A 22,723-nucleotide genomic window follows, 5' to 3' on the forward strand; every position below is an offset into this window, starting at 1 on the left:
AATACTTCATGAAGCTATTTATTCTTGTTATTAAAACTTGGACACAAGTAATCCTGGTTTTTCTGGAAAGAGCACCTTGTTTGTAGGGATCATTTAATCATCCTTTTCCACAATCACCTCCCCGTGAAGCACCTTTCTTCTTTGACGTAACATATGAAAATAGAGTTGTGGAAACACTTAATTGAAAAAAGAAAAAAGAAAGGTAAGCTCTTGTTGGAAATTATTTACACTTGAAACCTCTTAAATGTGGAAAACTTTAAGAGCAAGTACATCATATACCACTGCTACCCACCCTATTTACAGAGCTCAGGGTAAGGTTATACTAATACTATAAAACATTAGGGTTTTTGTTTTTTTTTAGCAAACTTAAATGTCTTGATTCATGTACATAATGAACTGAAAGGCTATGTCTGAATTTAGAATTCTGTAACTCTTTGGAATACGGTGCCAGCATGCTTCAGTACAAGGAAAGCTGCCCTTCTCTCCAGTCCACTGGTGTCCTGTACTGAACAGTCTGGTGAACACGTGTGGCTATCCAAGCCTACATAACCCAGCTTCATCTGTGCCCCTCACAAATAGCTGCCCCTGGGCTACCCTTGATCTCAGATATGTGTACACTGCTAACGTGGTTTAACCATCAGGAAAATACACTGGGGAAGAGGCCTGTGCAGTCCCTAGATGCATACTCAGAGCCATTAAGGTAGCACATTTCATGGTCCCAGGTTTCCAGAATGTGACATAGATAGGCAGGGGTGCCAGTTTTCTACACCTGAAAACACAGTCCAAAGTTACTGGTTCGATGGTTTTGATCCATGATGTTAGATCCTGGGTTTCCGTGGAGATGCCTCAGTGGTTGCAAGGAAGAGGGGAACCCAGTACTTGAACCTGCAACTGTGACATGACGGACACTGAAGCAAGGTCTGGCTCTGCTCATAGTGTGCTGCCATTCACTAGATGCTGGGGAGGGCAAGGGGGTGTAAACAAGTGTGGTAGGTAATGCCACTCCTTAGCTCCTGAACTAGCTTTCAGCTGTGGTGGATAATCTGATAAGAGTCAGGCTGAAATGACAGAAGATCAGGGGAATAAAAAAACTGTCCAACCATCAAGTAAATTTCTATTTCAGAAAAGCTTAGAAGCTGCAGGGCCTAAGCAGCTAGCCAAGGGTTACACTCACACCCATTAGAGGAAACATTTTATAGCCTGTCAATATAGATTTTAGATTGTATAAACTTTTCTCACTTCCTTTTTTCTCCCACTCACATCAGCCTCACTAATTTTATTGAGAAAAGTAAATAAATAAGGTCCGCTTTTACTTAATTCCTGTTACTATCAAAGTTTGACCTAAAATATGCCATGATTAGTATTTAAATAAGTAAAGCCTCATCAATTCATTCCAACTATTAAAAGGTGATGAGAAATTAGTGAAGAGGCTGAATTACTCAAAATAATTTAAAAAAAAGCAGCTTCATTATTTTTTAGTGCATAAAGCAACACACAGAAGGCTAAAAAGCACTCCTACATGATTTTTCAAAGTATAGATTTAAAGGATAGAAATGACCTAAAATTTTCTTGGATAAAATGTTGCTATTCAGATGCATAATTCTAAATGCCTGCCAATAGTTCAATGATTTATGCTTTATCTCTTCTTTAAAAAACAAACCATACTAACCTCATTTTAAAATGATTTTGAGAAGGCAACTATTCACATATTAACATTACATTTTTCTTAACTGGGAGAAAGTTTTTGACTCACTTGCTCTTCACTTATTTCAAATTATGAATACATGTGGACTGAGGTTTTGGTATACTTGTAAGCCATTATTTCTCATTTCTAAACTAGTGCATTATGATTTTTCCCCCAAAATGTTCGTTGCATATACTAAATCAAAGTACTAATAAATATATACTTACATGGTATATATGAGGCCATGGTTATTAGGAGAAAATAATAGTAGTCAAAAGAGACATTGTATTTATTAGGAAGTCTTATTGAAAACATTCCTGATTTTTTCACGTATGGTAAGGCAGCATATATCGTAAGAAGTTCACCAGCAACTCCAACAGGATACAAGATGATAAAAAAATTGTATCTGGAAAAACAAACACCAAAAAAAACTCAGAGAATTATAACTGGATTCTGTATCATTGATCTCTTGTTACTATTGTATTTTAACTTAAAAATTCATCTTCTCATACCTATTTATAATAACCTCACATAAGGTTATTTTCCTACTTTAATAATTTGCTTATTAATCATAATCCTTTTTTCTCATGGTAGTTTCCATTTTAAATGGCAGGATCTTAGTAAGTCCACTTATTTTACAGTACTGAAATAATTATATACATTTGAAAAATGTATATGCAGACTTTAAAGTATTTTCAAGTATGTAAGTATTATAAATACTATATTGTAAAGTATATGTAAGTATTGTAAGGTATTGTAAAGGTAACTCCTTTGACACCTGGATTCATAACTGACTGATCCCTGTAGCTCATTTATTGATCCAATATGGCATTTTAAAAGACCAGTTATGATCCTGATTTTATCTCTAAACCTTGAAATTACAAAAGTCGTTCTCTGGAAGTGTTTGGAAAACTTTTTTGTGGTTAGTAATTTAAAAAAATTACTTTAGAGAACTGTAATACCACTTAAAACAGCAGTACTATTAATGAATATATTGTTTGAAACTGCTTTCATAGCAAAACAGGTAAGACAAGTTGTTTCCTGAATTCCCACTGTAAAGTAAGTTAGCTTGCTTAAAACACATCTGAAAACGTTTCTGTTCAAAATCCAAAATCACAATGTGTTCCTTTGGATTGTGGCAGGTTCTCTAACATCATTTCTGCCTATAGCTAGAAGCACACTCTTAAGTCCATGGGTCTCCAGCAGGAAGAGCCTCAAGGACCCAAAGCAATGACATTTCTCTATTAAAGAAAATGATCTTCCTCTGAGTTAGTCACTATGTAACAGTTCACACGGAAAATGAAGGTAAAAATTTTGGTGGAAAAGGAAAGAAATCAAATTAACCCATAATTTATTTAACAATTTTGTTGGCATAAGAAATATTTATAAGGGAAAGTGAACTTTTCAATATGGCAGAAGCTTGGGACAACTTAAAAATCATCTTATTCCTATATGCCAGAGATATACAAGGATAAGAGATGGTGGAGGGGGACAGAAATATCTGCCAAAAATAGATTAACTAGTAATTGCTTTCTTACCGTTCTTACTGCAGTTATTTGTCTATCATTTAAATCAATCCTTTCCAACCTCAATTTCCTATCTCAATTTGAGATCACATAACTGAACATTTTATATTTCTCTCTCAAGTATAACATTCACACTTATTTAAGTGATATTTTTAACTTATGTGACTCTCAAATGATTTTTTGGTAGCATTGTTTTTTAGTAGAAAAAAGTATATCACTCCTAGAATAAACTAGTATACTACCTTAAAAATGGTGATTATTTTTAATGAAATGGGAATAAATTATACAATTTATTTTACTTTATTTGCACTTTAAAAAAGATTGAATGTCACCAACTCTGTTTTAATGGCAGCATGAGAGATTTTACTATTATTCAGAAAAAGATATAATGCTTCCTTAAGGATTCCTAATAATTTTCATCTAAAAGCTTTTTGAAGGGAATGCATTTTAGAAATAAAAATGGAAATCAGTATGAAAACATAACAATAAACAATTGTCTACTCAATTGACTTCTCTAGGAATATGTCTAACACATAAATAGAATCAAAGTACATTCAAACTGTCACAGTAAGCCAACTATATGTAAGCCATTTCTAAAGTGAAATTCTGAGAGCAACAGCTCCAACATTTGAACATAAATCAAATATTATTTTAAGTTATTTAATGGGGTTGGCAAATATATATAGACAATCAGGATCTTTAAGGTTTTTTATGTGAAATATAATTATTCATAAGAAATCATAATTAACTGATATGATGTATTATGCTAACATGTGCATTTCAAAATTGAAAGATTTTTACAGTACCTTTTTAACATTAAGGCTATTGAGAAAGCATTTCAAAACAACAAATTTAAACATGCAATGGCAGTTTTGAACTTTTCCAGAAATTCAAGACATGCAAATGCAGTCCAAAAGGCAGACAAATCTATTATCTTACCACAAACAGATTTTATAAATACAACAAATGAGAAAGGACTGTATCAGTGAATTCGTACTTTTTAAGATGATAGAAGTCTGGAAGACTGAGATCATGCAAAATGGCATTGAGATGCATTCTGGGATTAGAATCAAGCTACATTCCAAACTGCCAACTTTGTGAAAGGCCCCATAGATAAAATTCAAAAAGTTTTCAGGTACTGTAAGAATAAAACCAACCAAACTCATACAAATAGCAGTGCAGCTTCTTATGACAATGTGTTCAAATTGAAATTAAAATTTTAAAGCATTTTATTGTATACAAAATATCTAAAAAGGATGTAGAGAATATTAAAGTCTGAAAAACTAGATAATACAATTAATAGTGATTATCTTTGTGTAAGTAATTGTGCAAGCAATTAACTATTTTTTCTTCTTTTTGGCTTATTTATATATTCTAATTTATTGTATTTGAACATGTACAATATATGAGTTATAAAAAAGGAGTAATCACTTAAGACAAAGTGTTAGGCTTTTACTATATAGGGATCAAGGACAAATTTGACACTCGTTATGGATTATCTTCAAACAAGTTAGGATATATTAATATACACATCAGAATTTTAAAAAATAACAGAAACATGGGTATAGCATTGCTTATAATATCTCAAAGCAGAATTTATAATATTAGAAAACTGGAAATGATATTAATTCTAGCAACAGAGACCTGGGTCAGTCATACTAGAAAATACTGTGCAACATTCAGTGTTAAAGACTAGATGCAAATGTGCCTGTACAGATTAAAAAAAACAAAAGACCTCCAAGATAAGATAAACAAATATAACGTCATCCTATTTGTTTTCATAAGCTCATATTTGTGTGTTCACGTTTGTTAATACAAAAACATTTGAATGGGTAAACTCCAAACTTTTTCTCTCTCCAGAGGAGGTGGGAAGGATGGAGGATAAAAAGGAACTTTTTTATGTACTTCTGTACTGTTTGAATTTTTTACATTGAGAACATTATTACTTCCATAATTTAACAAAAAATGTAAAGGATGAAAATACTGTTGAATCCTTTTATTCTGCCTATGTGGGATGGACGTAAGTGGGATAGACATTCCTACTCCAACTGTCCCCTTGCACTTCTCACCACCTGGCTTTTCACATACCCATGAGTTGTTTTGTTTTTTGTCTCGTCTGTCTTAAGAGGACAGACATTTTATTGTATTCCTACCTGCACCTCAGGTATGCAGCAGGTGCACAGCAACTACAAATGGTGAATGAAATGAACAAATCTACGTTGGCTTGTGATTTGTTTTCCAAAGAGCAGTCTTGTTTTTATAGTAACTTTGTAAAGTATCAGCTGCTCAGAGAATTCAAACTTTAAAAATAACAACATATTTTGCTTTAAAATTTGTTGCTTCAGGATAGATATGTTGAGAACCCTTGAGATAGAAATTTTGTTTACATTCTAAATAACAATTTCAAATAACAGTGGCTTTAAAATGTTTGCTTCTACTTTTAAAACATACCAAAAATGTTGACATTGTTTATATAAGATACTAAAAATTGTGGATAGTAGGTTCACTATTAAAGTAATTTAAATCAACAGAGAAATGCCACATTTTGGAAATACATTTAATTTCAAAAGTATTTATTTTGGTTTCAAAGAAAAATGAACCACCAATTCACAAGTTATTTAAGGATACTAATATGTCTTGATTGATTTTACTCAAAAATGTATTAATGATTTCATTTCTGATTTAATTAAGCTTTTAGAATGTAAATTATAGTACCGCTGGTCCAAAATAGCATCCTGGCATCACGGGGCTAAGACAAAAATTTTAATTCTCTGGTGTTAGCTCAGCACACAAAATGCTCATGCACAGAACTGTGAGAAACTAAACTGGAAGACATCACCACCTGGCCCATTTAATGAAGTATGGCAAGTGGTTGAGAAGATTGAATGTGTAGAAGGAATAGCGAGTGATCTCTGTCACAGTCCACGCGACCAGAAAAAGCACCACACTCTCCTCATTCTGGATCTGCAGAATTAGAGAAATCCACAGTGTGTTTAACCTTGAATTCTTTTCTCCATGAAGACATTTTATTTTAATTATTTACAAGGGATCTTTTATTATAATGAAATGTTAAGGTTACATAGATACAATACAGAAATTACAGAAAACTTAATGAAGTCACCATTACATAATTCACTAAGCACACACAACTTAAGTATGTCCTAAGTGCTGGAATGGTCCAATTTCTACTGGTTTCTCTCTCTCACCTTTCACTCTAGCCAGTAACGTAAGCATCCAGGCAACGTCACCCTGTCAAAACCAGCATGGGAATTATCTGACTCCCCAACTTTCATTAGTGATCAAATCTACCCATTCTTCAGTAACACTAACTCCTGAATCTACCCTGTTGCCTTTAGTCCTGCTACCACTATTTTAATTTAGGGCCTTATCTTCCCTCACCCAGACTATACTGTTAACAGCCTCCTAAATAGTCTTTCCATTCTCATTGTCTTTAAAGATGGAAGTTTTTCCTTAAAAGAAAAACAAAGAAGCAAACAAATAAAAACCAAATTAGATGCAGCTAGTCTTGTGATTTAAAAGCCTCACTGGTTTCCCACTGCTTAACAGGAGAGAAGGATAAAATCCTACCACCTAACATGATATTCAAGGTTCTTTACAATCTTTGCTCAGAAATCAAACCAACTTCATCTGCGATCATTCCGTCCCCCACCCCTGCCCAACCAACATCACCTCTCTCTGGTGATACTAACTCTGTATTATTTCCAGAATATGCTCTGAACATTTGCCTGTTAACACATGCCATTACATCTAACTAGAATGCTGCCCCCTTATTACTTTCCATAGAAAACACTTTCTCATCTTTTAAGATCCAGTTCAAACATCACATCCTCTAGGAACTTTTCCCTAACTCTTCCCCTTCCCATGAGCTGTTATTTGTTTATCTTCTTTGTTCTCTAAGCATTGTTCAATTCTCTATTATAACACTTGCTAACTCCTATTAAAATCTGTCTGCCTAACTCTTGTGTATCTATCAGTGCTCAACTTATACATGCCTTCCTCAGGGAAGTCTTCCTTCACTTCCTAGGTCAGGCAAAGTCCCCAGATACTTGCAGTGCATATTGGTCTTGTTTCAAAGCATTAACACTAACATAATGAAACAATTATTTGTGCAACTGCCTGTTTAGCATCATTCCCAATTATACACTACACAAAGTGGGAACCATATCTGTATTAAGAGCTAGATCCCCAGCACGATGTTGGGCAGAGAATACGTACTTTGTTGAATGATTCAACATCCATATGACTGTGCCCCTGACTCCCCAATAGTCAGTACGTAACACAGGTAAGAATGACTTCTTTTTGCAAATCCAGAAATTAGCACAGTGCCAGGTTTATAGAATGCACCCAATAAATGTTGGCTGAATAAATTAAAGAGTGGTGGGAAGGTGCCAGTGGAGAACTATTGTTAGAGAAAATGAAAGAGTAACAGGAAGGCAGAGATCCTCTGGGGATAAAAGAGCAGATGGACGCTTTTTCTCTGTGGACAAGCCACCCTTTAGCTTCTCTTCTTCAGTTAATGTTGGTCACCCTGTCTTGTCTTCCTTCTTCTTCTTCAGTCTTCAGATTCTTTGTGGTCCTGGCCCAGCTACTATGTTCATTCACTGTCTGGAATAGTTTCTCTTTTATTCTGTTAATGTTGGATGGTTTTTAAACCGTGGGGCAATCTGAATAAAAAGTATGGTTTCCTGCATGGCATGCACTCACTGCTCTCCATATGGCAGCTGCTATTTAAGGACCAGGTGGATCGAGTAAGTTGAGTAAAAAGTACTGATCAAGAAGGCTAAAGTGTAGAGTATTAATTAAGAGGGCAGAAGGTCAGAGATCTGCCTCCATGCAGACAGGAGGCAAGTAAGTCCAGAAGGCAATGGAAGGGAGGTTAGGTATCATCCCAGGCAGAGAGGAGACAAGAAAGGCATCTGAGGAATGGAAATGAGGCCAGAGATCTGTCCTCAAGTAGACAGGGTACTCCAAAGGCTGTCAGAGAAGGTCAGAAGGGCCCATCTGGAAAATGATTCTGTTATGGGTTAAAAAGCCCAATGTCCTGACATAGTAAGCATGGTGCATGTTTGTCTAAGTGGATTTAAGACATCAATTAGATTCGGGTCCATCTCCTGTCATGCCTCAATAAGTGATACGCTTATTTTCCCTAAGATCCTCCTCCCTTGTAACTTTCATTTAGTCTTTTCCATTTGTTCAGATCTACAGAACTACATTTGCTACAACATTCAACAGTAAATAAGGAAAAATAAACTCTTTATACTCACGATTTCAATTATGTAATCAAAGGGAATACACAGGAGAAAACATTTTAACTATTTGGCAGAATATGAAAATTAGTTTTAAAATTGGAAAACAATGCAGGAGAAGCATATTAGGATTATAAAATGCCAATATTCTGTTTTGCTTATGGTTTCCAAGTCATTCTGCTAATGCACTAAGTCAATGTATAATCAACGATACTTAAATCCCAACCCAACCCATTTATACAATGATTCTGCTTCCTGAAATATACCAATGTTAATATTTAAGATTCCTATTAATAAAAAAAGCTTTCCTGCAGACTCAAGTAGACAACATGTTCATGTCACTTACTGGTTTTATACTGTGAGTAATGAGCCACACCATAAAGATTCTTGAACTCACTTGGACCCCAGCCACAAGCACAGAAGTAGGTACAATTCCTTAAAGAGAAAAACAAGTCAACCATTGCCCAAAGGCAATTTATACCAAAAATAAAAACTATATGAAAAACTTACCAATTAAACAGTGGACTATCTGCAAGCAAATAAAAAAAACTGTTAAGTCAATAGCATACAACATAAAATAAATCCCTGTCAATGGCATTTTCAACAAATCCTAGGTAGTATGTAATCAGCAAAGTAAGATTGATTGTGCTCAACAAATAAACTTTCAAATAAAAATTATGATAGAAAAACAGCATTACTGAAAACTTACCTCAAGCAAGGCAAATGTCTGGAAAAATTTAAGTGTCTTCTGAATGCTTTTATATAAACCTTTGTGTGTTCCTTTTTCCATATAAAAACGTACCATGGCAATAGCTAGAACCAGCCACCTACAGAAATAAGAGTATTTTATAAAGTTCTATCAAAGTGAGTATCACTGATCTTCCTGAAAGGAAATGCCCTAATCTATATAGTAATATGCATGCTTTATTATGCTCTCAGTTAATTATTCTATTTTAAAAACATTTATTTTTATACTGATGCTTCATTGGGATGAATAGAACATATTCCAGACCAACTACATACAAATGTCAAACAATGTCCATTGTATTTTTGGTTTCAGCAGATGAAACTGACAGACTGAAGAAATTAGTTTATTATAAGGCATTTAATAATTACATATTTAATAACTATATAATTGAAACATTAAATACAAATGTTAATATGTAAATACTAATAGTGAAAAAATATAATTACATAAGACTTTCTTAAAGTAAAAATATGTACTTTATACACTATATAAATACAGTATGTTATTTTAAGTAAAAATCTTTAGTAAGAATGCTTTTTAAAGTTTTTAAATAAATAATAACAATTGTGCCACAGAGGCATACATATAGGTAAGACATGGGTCTGCTTTCAAAGAGTTTGTTTAAAAAAAAAATCCATATGCCCTCAATGCAAAAATCCATTTGCACATTAAATAGATTCTCTGCTGCGAATTCATGGTACTTAAAACACAAGCTGTCTTGGTAGAGACCAACTTTCTTACCCTATACTCCATATCCCAGAGTTACTGATAAGAGGTCATTTTTTTTCCTGGTTTCCCTCACAATTACAAAAGCACTTAAAAGTTTAAAAAGTTGTACCACCTGTAAATATTTAATAATACACCTATGGAAATGAGTAGTTACCCCAGGCTCTTAAATCAGTGGTCTTCAAAGTATCTAGTTAAGCAGATTTATAGATTGTAAAATTATTATATTTTTTTAAAATAGAAGAACACTCATAAAATGGACAGATGGCTTAAAGATTCCTGCCAAGAAACTACTGATTGAATATTAGCAAAATGCAAGCTCAACAGAATAAGAAAATGGCAAAATGGGTACCTCTAGTCTGGGAACTTCTACCTCTCAGCATAATGAGGTTAAAGAAATTACTTTTTTAGAGATTTAACAAGTCAAATAAGTACCTGAAACTATCACAAAGACATATGAAATGTAACAATGTTAATGAGTACACTTTCTGAGTGCTCCCAAATGTTGTAGACAACATTCTAATGCATATTTAATATTTTAATATTTCACCCTCACAAAAACTCTATGAGGTAGGGATTATTATCCTACTTCACTGCTAAGGAAACAAGCAGAAAGGGTTACACAGCCAGTCAGCTGCCACGGAAAGCCACCACCGAGCTCAGTCTGTTCTCTTGTATCACTATACAGTACTGGCCTGCTTCTAAGTATATACTGTGACTTTGGATACTAGCTAATCATAGCAATTTTTCTACTTAAATTGTAATTTTAAAAGTTATATGGAGTTATGCTCAAGAATTTTAGTGACTGTAATGTGCTATCAAAAAAGTTTGAAGGCCACTATTTCATATGAGACGATCACCATGTAAAGACATCAAGTGACTTAATGCTAAGTATTAGAGTAATTTATGGTCAAGTTTGAAATTGAAGCCCTGAGGTCTCCTAAGCCCTGGTGCTGTACCTTTTTTACTATTCTACAGCTTTACTGGATTCAACTGATGGATTTCCTCCCATATGGCAGCCAACTTTAATTCTGTGCTGAGCTAACTAAGATTGCTAATTTGGAGAATGTTTTAGGTACCTTTTGGGTTTAAAATGTTATGATTTCATTATATTCAATTCCAAGACCCTATACCACTTCAAAAAGCTTAATGAGATGTTGTATTCACATTTTCCACACACATCTCTTTTTAAGGCAAATCCAAATCAGATTTTTACAAAAGATCAATTTGAGAGGTAGTTATTAACCTACTAAAGACTTCATCAAAAGATTCATTTAGATAGCAAGTTTTCTACATTTTTCAATAGCATGATATAAAAATCCTTGCACTGTAACATTACAACAAATTTTCATGTTCCATAGGTGGTGGTAATGTCCTAACTAGAATAGTTTATAACACCAATCACTAACCAAGTTTAAATAAAAGAAATTAATATTCTGGGGTTAGACCACCAAACAATCTACTCTAACCTCTCATCTGTTTTCCAGTAAATACAGCCAGGAGCTAATCTAATCAGTGCTGACTTCCTAAGTGAGCTTCCCTTCTCATGAAATTTGTTTCTGGAAGATGCTGAGTGGTTTGTCTGGCATTTCCCTCAGCCTGGGTTTTGCCAGTTGGATATCCACATGTCGTTTAGTATGTTCTTCTGTTCCCTGTATTTCCTGTAAACTGACAGTCAATTCTCAGAGCTTGATCAGATAAGATTCACAGTGGAGACTAATTCATAGGCTGGGTGACAATTTCTCTAAGAAATACACAATTATTGGTTGTCCCTCTTGTTTGGGATGTTAGCCAGCATTGACGATTATTGCCCAGGTTCATTATGTCCGTAGTTATTGAAAAACAGTAATATCCTAATTTTATCATTTCTTCCTGACAATTCATGTAAAGCAACCATTTAGAGATTTGTACCAGAGATGGTCTTTGATGTTCACACTATCTCTACTTTCATTTGTTGCTTGTTGACACCTCTAAACTTCCTTTCCTAAACTAAGAACTTTGTTTAGCACCCAAAATGTGTTTCAATTTATCGTATGTAGAAAATCATGCTGCTAAAGTTAAGCTGAAAGGCTCATAAGAGAAAAAAAAAAAAGAGTAACTGGACTTCATTAAAATTAAGACCTTCTGCTCTTTGAGAGACATTGTGAAGAGATGAGAAACAAGGCAAAACTAGAGGAAATATTTACAAATCATATATCTGATAGAGGATTTGTAGCCAGAGTATATAAACAACTCTTAGAATTTAATAACAGAAAATCAAACAACCCCATAAAAAAATGGGCAAAGGATATGAACAGACCTTATACCAAAAAAGATCTACAATTGGTGTAACACATGGAAAGATGTTCACTGTTCTTGGTCACTAGGTAAACGCAAATTAAAATCACAATGAGAGATGTACAATATACCTATGAGAATGTCCAAAATTATCATGACTGACCAAATCAAGTGCTGGTGAAAATGACCAATAGCTGGAACACACACTCATTGCCTGTGTGGATGTAAAACGGTGCAACCACTTTGGAAAACAGTTTGGCAGTTTCTTAAGAAATCAAGAATACATCCTGCCAGGTGACCTAGCCATCACACATGTATATATTTATCAAAGAAAAATGAAAGCAAGTATCTATGCAAAGACTTGTACATGAATACTCAAAGCTTTGTCACAGTCCCAAACTGGAAAGAACCCAAATGTCCATCAACAGGTGAATGCATAAATATACAAGTTGTGGTAGATCCACACATGGATATCTCCTCAGGAATAAAATATTTGTTTGTTACTTAACATTTTGGGAAGTGTATAGGCCTGAACATTAGATTTGTCCTCATTAATAACTTCCACTATGTATACTGTGAAAATATCTTAAATACTTTTTCTTCCTGCATGATGTCCATTTGTAAATTAACCACTAGGAACAGCAAATACCATTTTTAAACATCCACTGTGTGTCAGGTACCCAGCTGACCACCTCATTCATTATCTTTTTAATTATTTGTAATAACCTAGCAAAGTAGTTGTGTTGTTCCAATTTTACTGAGGAAAAAACTCAAGGACAGAGAGGCTAAGTAATTTATCTGTGTTTACCCAGCTAAAAAGTAGTGAAAGATAGCCTTTAATCAACACCTTCCTGTACTGTTAACAGTGAAATAGAACCATGTTTGCAAGGCAATTAAGGCCTTGTGCAATGGCCTAAGCTACTTGTCCATCTTAATTTCTTACCCCACACTTCAGGCCCATTTGTTGTTGCCTCTGTAAGATGTCTGGCAATGTCACATCTCTGTAACCTAACTCATGCTCTATCCTCACCCATGCCTATCTGTGAAATCCTACTCATCCTTCAAAGCTCAGCTGAAATGCTATGATCTCACCCACAAAGCTTTCTCTGATTCTCTCTACCTGTCTGACCTGTTACTCTGTTGAGCATATTTCAATCTATCTTTTATTATCCCGGTTACATTTCTTCAAGGACAAGGCCCAATATATTTTTCTTACGTCTCACTTCACCTAAGACAATGCAGTTAACACATACAAGATCAGAATTGTTTGCTAAAAAGTCAAAGAAAGCACGAGAAAGAGAGATGCTCACTTTTCTAGTCAAGCACCTATTATGAGTTAAGTACCATAAAATCCTTACATCCTTTAAAAGTATAACTCTACTCCTGGGGATTCACCCTAAGCAACTAAATCAACAGAAAGGAATAAAAGCAAAACATCATTAAAGGCATGATTTAATCCATTTTTATACATTACTCTATCACTCATGTAATCATGAAAGACTATATATTAACTACATTGAAATATTTAATAGAATATTAAAACAAGAGTATGTAATAGAGCAGGTACTATAACTACAATGCTCTGTAATATGTATTCATTCACTGAATACTTATTGAGTACTTTACAGAGTTTACACTCTAATGGGAGGATGACAAGACAACAGCAACAAGACAAATTAGCAAAATACATCATTCAGTTATATGGCAACAGTGTGATGGAGAAAAATAAAGCAGGCAAGGGGGCTAAGGAGTGTTTGTATGGGGCTGCTATTTGAATGAAGGCAGCCAGAGAATGTCTCCCTGAGAATGGAGATTTGAGTAAAAATCTTAAGGGAGTTAGATACTTGTATGAAAGAGAGGAAGGAAAAAGTGAAAGGCATTAGGAAAGTTCTTTATTAGATTTGTGCAAAATTTTTATTTTTTAAATATTTTATTGCTTTCAAAACTATTATAAAATTAATAAACACTCAAAAATTCTACTAATCCTGAAACACAAAATAAGCAAGTTAAGTGAATACACAAAAAGAACTTCAACCAAGCCTCTGCTATCCACACCATTAAATGTTTCCCACTTTCCACACCACTTCTCCAATCTTATTTACCACTATCCCCACCCTTCAATTAAATCAAGAGAATATAGCAGGCTTGCTCATATCTCATGCCTATTTCCAGAATTCACCTCATTTGAGTTATCTATCCTCACTATGCCAATCCCATCTTTCAAATCTCATCACCTCTAGAAAGCCTCCAATAAGTAGGTTGCAGGTATTACTAGATTTCAGTGACTCTTGCCTTTTAAGTACAGATGAAAATGACAAGGGACCTTCTTAATATACAAGTTTCAGAGAAGCAGTAATTCACTAGGTTGGTAGGAAAGATGGGAATAAACTGTGAGAACACAAAGTAGAGAGCATTTAATTCTGCTCCATATGCGGTAGGAGACCCAGAAACTTCAAAAAGGTTGGCCTGATTAAAAGTCATGGGAGGAATAAACAGGACATAATACAAAGAGTGAACAGTGAGCAAAGATGGAGAGAGCGGTCAAAGTAGAAAAGGCTTAGAGCTTTGAGGGCACCGTGAGTTAGAAGAGATTTCAAATGCAATAAAACCAGAAAAAGGAATGGGGGAGCATATTGCAAAGGGTCCTGAATGACTGGCAGCCTAAATCCTTTAGATTATGGTGATGATGGGGAGTCACTGGTGACTATTAAACTGTAACTATGCATTGATTTTCATTTCTTGAAGGCCAAGGTAACTTGGCTTATAAAAGAGAGAGTGGACTGGAAAGGGAGGGGACAGCCAGACCAGTTAACAAGTGTCAGGTGTCCAAAAATGTGTATTAACTGCAAGAGACTATTACAGAGGACAAATTCTTTCAGCCTATACCTAAAACAGCGCGTGGTGGGTACTCCATTGTTTTCCAGTAGCTTTGGATCTGTTATTTTTCTCCTTCAAGATTACAAAATTTAGTAAGGTGGAAAGGCGATGTAGTAGCCTACCTCTGGAACCAGATCGTCTGGGCTGAAATACAAGTCTGACACTCTCTGGTTGTGTGATCCTCGGCAAGTTACCTAACCTCTTTGTGCCTCGGTTTTCTATCTATCAACCTAATTATCATGCACCCCTCACAGGATTGCAGAAGACTAAAACTGATATAGTCCGTCTCGTCTAAGGTAACCAACGCAGTGCCTGACACACAGAAAAATCCTCAATAACTATCACATTTTTTATAAACTGCATGTGGTATTCAGGACTATGCACTAAGCATATAATAGGGGCTTGGTACTGGGCCAAATCATGTATTAAATTTTTGTCAATCTTCTTCTATAAGCCCTGGAGAAAGTTTAAGATATTAAACTTTCCCCACATTTTTGTAGGTTAATAATATTTCATATGATAATGCAACGTCTTTAAAAGGAAATGCAATTTAAAAACTTAAGAGCACTTTCCCAACGGGTTTTGAAAAGCAGTTGACACAGAAGTCACTCTGACGGCTATCTACTGAGCGATAGTCACTGTGTAACCTTAACTTTAAATCATACTCAAAGCCAGAAATAAAAGTACAGGGAACCAGGAAACGGAGCATGGGGCAGTAAAGATGCTGGATACCAGTGCCATGCTCCGACTCCGCTAGGTTTTTAGAACACGGTCCCAAGTAAGAAGCTGTCGGAGTAGAACAGCTTACTAAAAAAAAAAAAACAAAAAAAAACAAAACCGTGGTGACATTAACAGTTAGGAAAACTGTGTGGCATGAGGAACACGCTTTCGGGGCCGGCGGTCGAGAAGCAGGTCCGGGCATCGGCCTGGGCTCCAGGCCCCAGCGTAGCTGGACGGGCGTTTCTCCCACAGAAGGAGCAGCGAGCGGCAGCCCCGGGCGGCCCCGCATTCCTTCCCAGGTCTATACTTAACCTCCCGCCCGCGCCCCGCGGACACCGCGCCCCGCCGTACACCGTATTAGGCAATGCCGAGCGCGCAGGACCCGCCCCCCGCCCCGCTCCATTCAGCGCCCTCTCAGGCGCCCCTCCCCCACGGCCCCGCGCGCACCCCCGCCACCCCGCCGGCGCCACGACGCTGAGTGCCGGGGGGCGGCCGCGTGGGGACAGCCAGAAGCAGAAAGACCTCCGGGGCGCACGTACCCCGCGGTCATGGCGATGTTATAGAAGGTGAGCCAGACGGCAGCCAACAAGCTGAGGCGCCGCCGCTTGCCGGCGGCCTCCCTCTCCTCGCCGGCGTCCGGGGCGCCGCCGTTGGTGCCGTCCTCCTCGCTGGACGCCATGGTGGCCGCGGGGCCCAGCGTGGTGGAAGAGAGAGGGGAAGGGGAAGTGGGAGGGAGCCCTGCCGAGTGCGCCGCTGAAGCGCCGCAGCCGGCTGCTGCAGCCTCAGGCGCCCCACGTGCCGCGCTCAGGGGGCTCGGCGCCGCCCGCACGCAGGCCCGCAGAGGGAGGAGCGGGCGCCCCCGGCCGCCGCCCCGCCCCCGGCCCTCGGGAGCGCGCGCGGATCAGCTCCTTCCTGTTCCGCGCGGGGCGCCGGGCGCCAGGGGTCTGAGAAACCCCCTGGCTCAATTTCTCGGCGGCGGCGTCGTTTCTGCGCCCACGGAGAAGCTGTCCTCTGCTAGCTGCGGGACCTCCTCTGAGAGAGGCGCCCAGACGTCGTGGGCGCCCGCGACGTGCGCCTGGAGGGTGCGTCCTGCCGGACCGACTCACACCTGGACTTGGCAGCCCGTCCCCGGCCGGCTTTTTGTAGGGTAGTTTCTGGATGTGGAGACAGGTAGAGGGGATCTTCCCGCCAAAGACTCATTCATAAGATCATCTGGGGAAGCAGCATCCACTTTACCCTGTTCACTTTTACTGGCCAGAGGGGCACGTCTAGGGGGCATACGATAGGATCGCCCCGCTTGTGTGCGTTCCACTGGAGCAGTGGTCTAAGGACATTGATTTCAGTGCAGCGCAGAATAGTGGCTATTATAGCTAAACTGGAGGAAAGGTTAGAACAAGATAGCAAAGGAGAAAATTTGAACAGATACTGGAAATCTACAGATACAGGGCTAACAAGAACCCCGGGTGAAGATAGTCTCCCACCGTTCTCCACTTTGTATCTCTTTTCTTTTTAAAAATCTTTCCCCAGATACCCATGTTTTCTTTTTCTTTTTTTAAAAATTTATTTTGGTATCATGAATCTACACTTACATGAGGAACATTATGTTTACTAGACTCCCCCCATCACCAAGTCCCCCCCCCACATACCCCATTACAGTCACTGTCCATCAGCTTAGCGAGATGCCATAGAATCACTACTTGTCTTCTCTGTGTTGTACAGCCCTCCCCGTGTACCACCCCCCCCACATTGTCTGCTAATAGTAATGCCCCCCCCCTTTTTTCCCCCTTATCCCTCCCTTCCCACCCATCCTCCCCAGTCCCTTTCCCTTTGGTAACTGTTAGTCCATTCTTGGGTTCTGTGAGTCAGCTGCTGTTTTGTCCCATGTTTTCTTAATAGCTCTTCCCTCTTTCTCCTTAGAGCACACCATGAAGAAGGTAGGCTCTGGAGTCAGATTACTAAAATTCAAACCCCAGATTCCTGACTCCCAGCAGTTTTATCAGCTGTGTGAACTTGGGCAACTAAACCTCTCTTTGCCTCAGTTTCCTCAAAGGGAATAATTCTAAAACCTAAGTCATGGGGTAGTTATAAGATTTAAGTGAAATCATCCATGTACACCACTTACAGGCCTGAAACAGTGTGAGTCACTCAAATCAGTGTGTTAACATATTCTGGCAACTTGGATCTCTGCTGATCCAGCGAAAGAAATCCTGCGCAGGCCAACGGAAGCAATCTGCCTGTTGGGTCGTCCTCCTTGAACCTGAGCCTGGTCCCTGACAGACCACGGGACACCACATAGACCTAAGTCGGGATTACTCCTCAGGGTATGGAATCATCCTCATGCGGAGAACAGGATCAGAGGGCACACCAACGAGAGAAAGGGGCACCCCATCCACATGGGTCCAGATCTGGGTTCCTGGACTATGTGCACTACCAGTCTGCTCCTGGAAACTTAGATTCTAATTTTGAGGAAAACGTTCCCCTGTGGGGATGGTATGGAGCCGGGGGGCCTGAAGCATGCTTGGGGAAGAAACAATAGCTGAAAGTTGTTCAAATTTGATGAAAATACAAACTTTTCAAAAAAAGCATTTAAATTGGAAAGGAAGAAGAACTATTTATTTGCAAATGACATTGTATAATTAGAAAAGCCTAAGGACTCCACAAAAAAAGCTACTGGAACTAGTTGCAGAATACAAGATCAGTTTCACCACAATCAAGTTTTCTACATTCTCGAAAACTGGATATTGAAATTTACAGTAAAACCATATAGTGCTCATCAGCAGGCAAAAACATGAAATATACGGGGATAAATTTAACAAAACATGTGCAAGACCTGCACACTAAAAATGTTAAATCACTGCCAAAAGAGACTGAAGCCCTAAATAAATAGCTATTCCATGTTCATGAAGAAGACTCAATTATTGTTAAAATGTCAGTTCTCCTCATATCCCAGCAGAAAGTTCTTATTTGACAGGTTAACTCTAAAATTTATACAGAAATACATAGGAAGAACAAAGCACAAACAGACCTGTTTTCATTTTAGTATAAAACTAGTTTACTAGACAGTGTGACTGGTAAAGGATAGACACATGTATCAATGAAACAGTTGAGACCCCTATGTATGTGGTCAACTGATTCTCAACAAAGGTGCCAAAGTAAGTCTTCAGCAACTGGTGCTGAAGCAACTGGATATCCACATGAAAAAAATGAACCCTGGCCCTCACCTTTCACCATAGACAAGTATTAATTTGATATGGATCACAGATCTAAACAAAAAAGCTAAAACTATAAAACTTCTAGAAGAAAACAGCAGAATCTTTATAATCTTAGAGAAAGCAAAGATATAGACAATGGAAAAAAACCACTAATCATAAAAGATAGCTGGAACTTCAAGAAAATGTAAAATTTCTGTTATCCCAAAGACACCACTAAAAAAGTGAAAATATTCATGATGCATGTATCTATCAAAGAACTTGTATTCAGAATATATAAAGAACCCTTGCAACTCAATAATACAACCGGAAGATTTGAACAGAACACTAAGAAGATACAGAAACAGCAATAGCACATGAAAAGATACTCAATCTTATTAGTCATTAGGGAAATGCAATTAAACCCACAGCAAGATACCACTACATCTAATATTTTTCATTGTTGGCAAGGATGTGGAGCAATTGGAATTCTCATGCAAGAGAATACCACTTTGGAAAACAATTTGGCAAATTTTAAAAAAAGATCAGCATATACTTATTTATCATATGACCCAGCAATTTCATTCCTAGGTATTTAACCAAGAGAACAAAAACAGGTCTACACAAAAACTTGGACACAAATGTTCACAGCAGTTTTTAAAATTCATTTTATTATCAATAATTACAATTACATGAATAACATTATGGGTACTAGACTACCCCTTCACCAAGTCCCCCCCCAAATCCCATTACAGTCACTGTCAATCAGCATAGTAAGATGCTGTAGACTAACTACTTGCCTTCTCTGTGTTGCACATCCCTCCCTATGCCCGCCCCCCACATTATACATGCTAATCGTAAGGCCCCCTTTCTTTTTCTCTGCCCTTATCCCTCCCTTCCCAACCCTCCTGCCCAGTCCCTTTCCCTTTGGTAACCATTAGTCCATTCTTCGGTTCTGTGAGTCTGCTGCTGTTTTGTTCCTTCAGTTTTTCTTTGTTCTTATACTCCACATATGAGTGAAATCATTTGGTACCTGTCTTTCTCTGCCTGGCTTTTTTCACTGAGCATAATACCCTCTAACTCCATCCATGTTGTTGCAAATGGTAGGATTTGTTTTCTTCTTATGGCTGAATAATATTCCATTGTGTGTGTGTATCACATCTTCTTTATCCTTTCATCTATTGATGGATACTTAGGTTGCTTCCATTTCTTGGCTATTGTAAATAGCGCTGCGATAAACATAGGGATGCATCTGTCTTTTTCAAACTGGGCTGCTGCATTCTTAGGGTAAATTCCTAGAAGTGGAATTCCTGGGTCAAATGGTATTTCTATTTTGAACTTTTTGAGGAACTTCCGTACTGCTTTCCACAATGGTTGAACTAATTTACATTCCCACCAGCAGTGTAGGAGGGTTCCCCTTTCTCCCCAACCTCACCAACAAGTGTTGTTGTTTGTCTTTTGGATGGTGGTGATCCTTATTGGTATGAGGTGATATCTCATTGTGGTTTTAATTTGCATTTCTCTGATGACTAGTGATGTGGAGCATCTTTTCATGTGTCTGTTGGCCATCTGAATTTCTTCTTTGGAGAATTGTCTGTTCAGCTCCTTTGCCCATCTTTTAATTGGATTATTTGCTTTTTGTTGAGGTGCATGAGCTCTTTATATATTTTGGATGTCAACCCTTTATCGGATCTGTCATTTATGGATATATTTTCCCATACTGTAGGGTACCTTTTTGTTCTATTGATGGTGTCCTTTGCTGTACAGAAGCTTTTCAGCTTGATATAGTCCTATTTGTTCATTTTTGCTTTTGTTTTCCTTGCTCGAGGAGATATGTTCATGAAGAAGTCACTCATGTTTATGTCCAAGAGATTTTTGCCTATGTTTTTTTCTAAGAGTTTTATGGTTTCATGACTTATATTCAGGTCTTTGATCCATTTCAAATTTACTTTTGTGTATGGGGTTAGACAGTGATCCAGTTTCATTCTCTTACATGTAGCTGTCTAGTTTTGCCAGCACCATCTGTTGAAGAGACTGTCATTTCCCCATTGTATGTCCATGGCTCCTTTATCATATATAAATTGACCATATATGTTTGGGTTAATATCTGGGGTCTCTATTCGGTTCCACTGGTCTGTGGCTCTGTTCTTGTGCCAGTACCAAACTGTCTTCATTACTGTGGCTTTGTAGTAGAGCTTGAAGTTGGGAAGCAAGATCCCCCCCACTTTATTCTTCCTTCTCAGGACTGCTTTGGCTATTTGGGGTCTTTATTGTTTCCATATGAATTTTTGAGCTATTTGTTCTAGTTCATTGAAGCATGTTTTTGGTAATTTGGTAGGTACTGCATCAAATCTGTATATTGCTTTGGCCATTTGGATGATATTAATTCTTCCTTGCCAAGGAAATGTCCTCTTTAATTTCTCTTAAGAGTGTCTTATAGTTTTCAGGGTATAGGTCTTTGACTTCCTTGGTTAGGTTTATACCTAGGTATTTTATTCTTTTTGATGTAATTGTGAATGGAATTGTTTTCCTGATTTCTCTTTCTATTGGTTCATTGTTAGTGTATAGGAAAGCTACAGATTTCTGTGTGTTAATTTTGTACCCTGCAACTTTGCTGTATTCCGATATCAGTTCTAGTTGTTTTGGAGTGGAGTCTTTAGGGTTTTTTATGTATAATATCATGTCATCTGCAGATAGTGACACTTTAACTTCTTCTTTACCTATCTGGATTCCTTATATTTCTTTGTTTTATCTAATTGTCATGGCTAGGACCTCCAGTACTATGTTGAATAACAGTGGGGAGAGTGGGCATCCCTGTCTTGTTCCCAATCTCAGAGGAAAAGCTTTCAGCTTTTCACCGTTCAGTATGATGTTGGCTGTGGGTTTATCATATATGGCCTTTATAATGTTGAGGTACCTCCCCTCTATACCCATTTTGTTGAGAGTTTTTATCATGAATGGATGTTGAATTTTGTCAAATGCTTTTTCAGCATCTATGGAGATGACCATGTGGTTTTTGCCCTTCTTTTTGTTTATGTGGTGGATGATGTTCATGGATTTTCGGATGTTGTACCTTCCTTGCATCCCTGGGATGAATCCCACTTGGTCATGGTATATGATCCTTTTGATGTATTTTTGAATTCAGTTTGCTTATATTCTGTTGAGTATTTTTGCATCTACATTCATCAGGAAATTGGTCTGTAATTTTCTTTTTTGGTGGGGTCTTTGCCTTGTTTTGGTATTAGGGAGATGTTGGCTTCATAGAATGAGTTTGGGAGTATTCCCTCCTCTTCTATTTTTTGGAAAACTTTAAGGAGAGTGGATATTATATCTTTTCTGTATGTCTGATAAAATTATGAGGTAAATCCATCTGGCCCGGGGTTTTTTTTCTTGGGTAGTTTTTTGATTACCACTTCAATTTCTTTGCTGGTAGTTGGCTTGTTTAGATTTTGTGTTTCTTCCTTGGTCAGTCTTGGAAGGCTATATTTTTCTAGGAAGTTGTCCATTTCTTCTAGGTTTTCCAGCTTGTTAGCATATAGGTTTTCATAATAGTCTCTAATAATTCTTTGTATTTCTGTTGGGTCCATCGTGATGTTTCCTTTCTCGTTTCTGATTCTGTTGATGTGTGTTGATTCTCTTTTTCTCTTAATAAGTTTGGCTAGAGGCTTATCTATTTTGTTTGTTTTCTCGAAGAACCAGCTCTTGGTTTC

At 37.5% G+C, this 22,723-nt stretch overlaps 2 protein-coding genes across 4 annotated transcripts in view; one reads left to right on the forward strand and one right to left on the reverse strand.

Annotated features, from left to right (window-relative positions):
* HACD1 (3-hydroxyacyl-CoA dehydratase 1) lies at positions 1–17,439 on the reverse strand. 3 transcript variants are annotated; one of them, XM_037006023.2, is made up of 8 exons: positions 16,365–17,439; positions 9,187–9,304; positions 8,988–9,006; positions 8,824–8,912; positions 6,053–6,174; positions 1,912–2,090; positions 770–957; positions 1–176 (listed from the first exon to the last, which is right to left on the reverse strand). In XM_037006023.2, exons 1-8 carry the CDS (start codon positions 16,502–16,504, stop codon positions 114–116), a joined length of 918 nt encoding a protein of 305 aa, XP_036861918.2. In that variant the 5' UTR covers positions 16,505–17,439; the 3' UTR covers positions 1–113. The 3 variants fall into 3 exon arrangements, with proteins under 3 accessions (XP_036861918.2, XP_036861919.1, XP_036861920.1); XM_037006024.2 differs by having other exon boundaries at positions 770–891; positions 16,365–17,434; XM_037006025.2 differs by lacking the exon at positions 770–957 and having other exon boundaries at positions 16,365–17,404.
* The window catches only part of LOC108401140 (signal transducing adapter molecule 1), a 107,334-nt gene continuing 100,870 nt past the window's right edge, over positions 16,260–22,723 (forward strand). Inside the window, exon 1 of the mRNA XM_073229132.1 lies at positions 16,260–16,391. The gene's annotated coding sequence lies outside the window, so the exon portion shown is untranslated. The remainder of the gene's footprint in view (positions 16,392–22,723) is intronic.

Source organism: Manis javanica, chromosome 2, assembly GCF_040802235.1.
Source record: "Manis javanica isolate MJ-LG chromosome 2, MJ_LKY, whole genome shotgun sequence".
NCBI classification, from domain to species: domain Eukaryota; kingdom Metazoa; phylum Chordata; class Mammalia; order Pholidota; family Manidae; genus Manis; species Manis javanica.

Excerpts from the sequence above, each read along its gene's own strand:
- HACD1 (XM_037006023.2), bottom strand. The coding sequence starts at position 16,504 with ATGGCGTCCAGCGAGGAGGACGGCACCAACGGCGGCGCCCCGGACGCC. Across the intron at positions 2,091-6,052 it reads TACTTCATTAAATGGGCCAG|ATACAATTTTTTTATCATCT; the intron begins GTGGTGATGTCT and ends TTGTTTTTCCAG. Across the intron at positions 958-1,911 it reads CATGGCCTCATATATACCAT|CATCTAGTGAATGGCAGCAC; the intron begins GTAAGTATATAT and ends TGCCCTCCCCAG.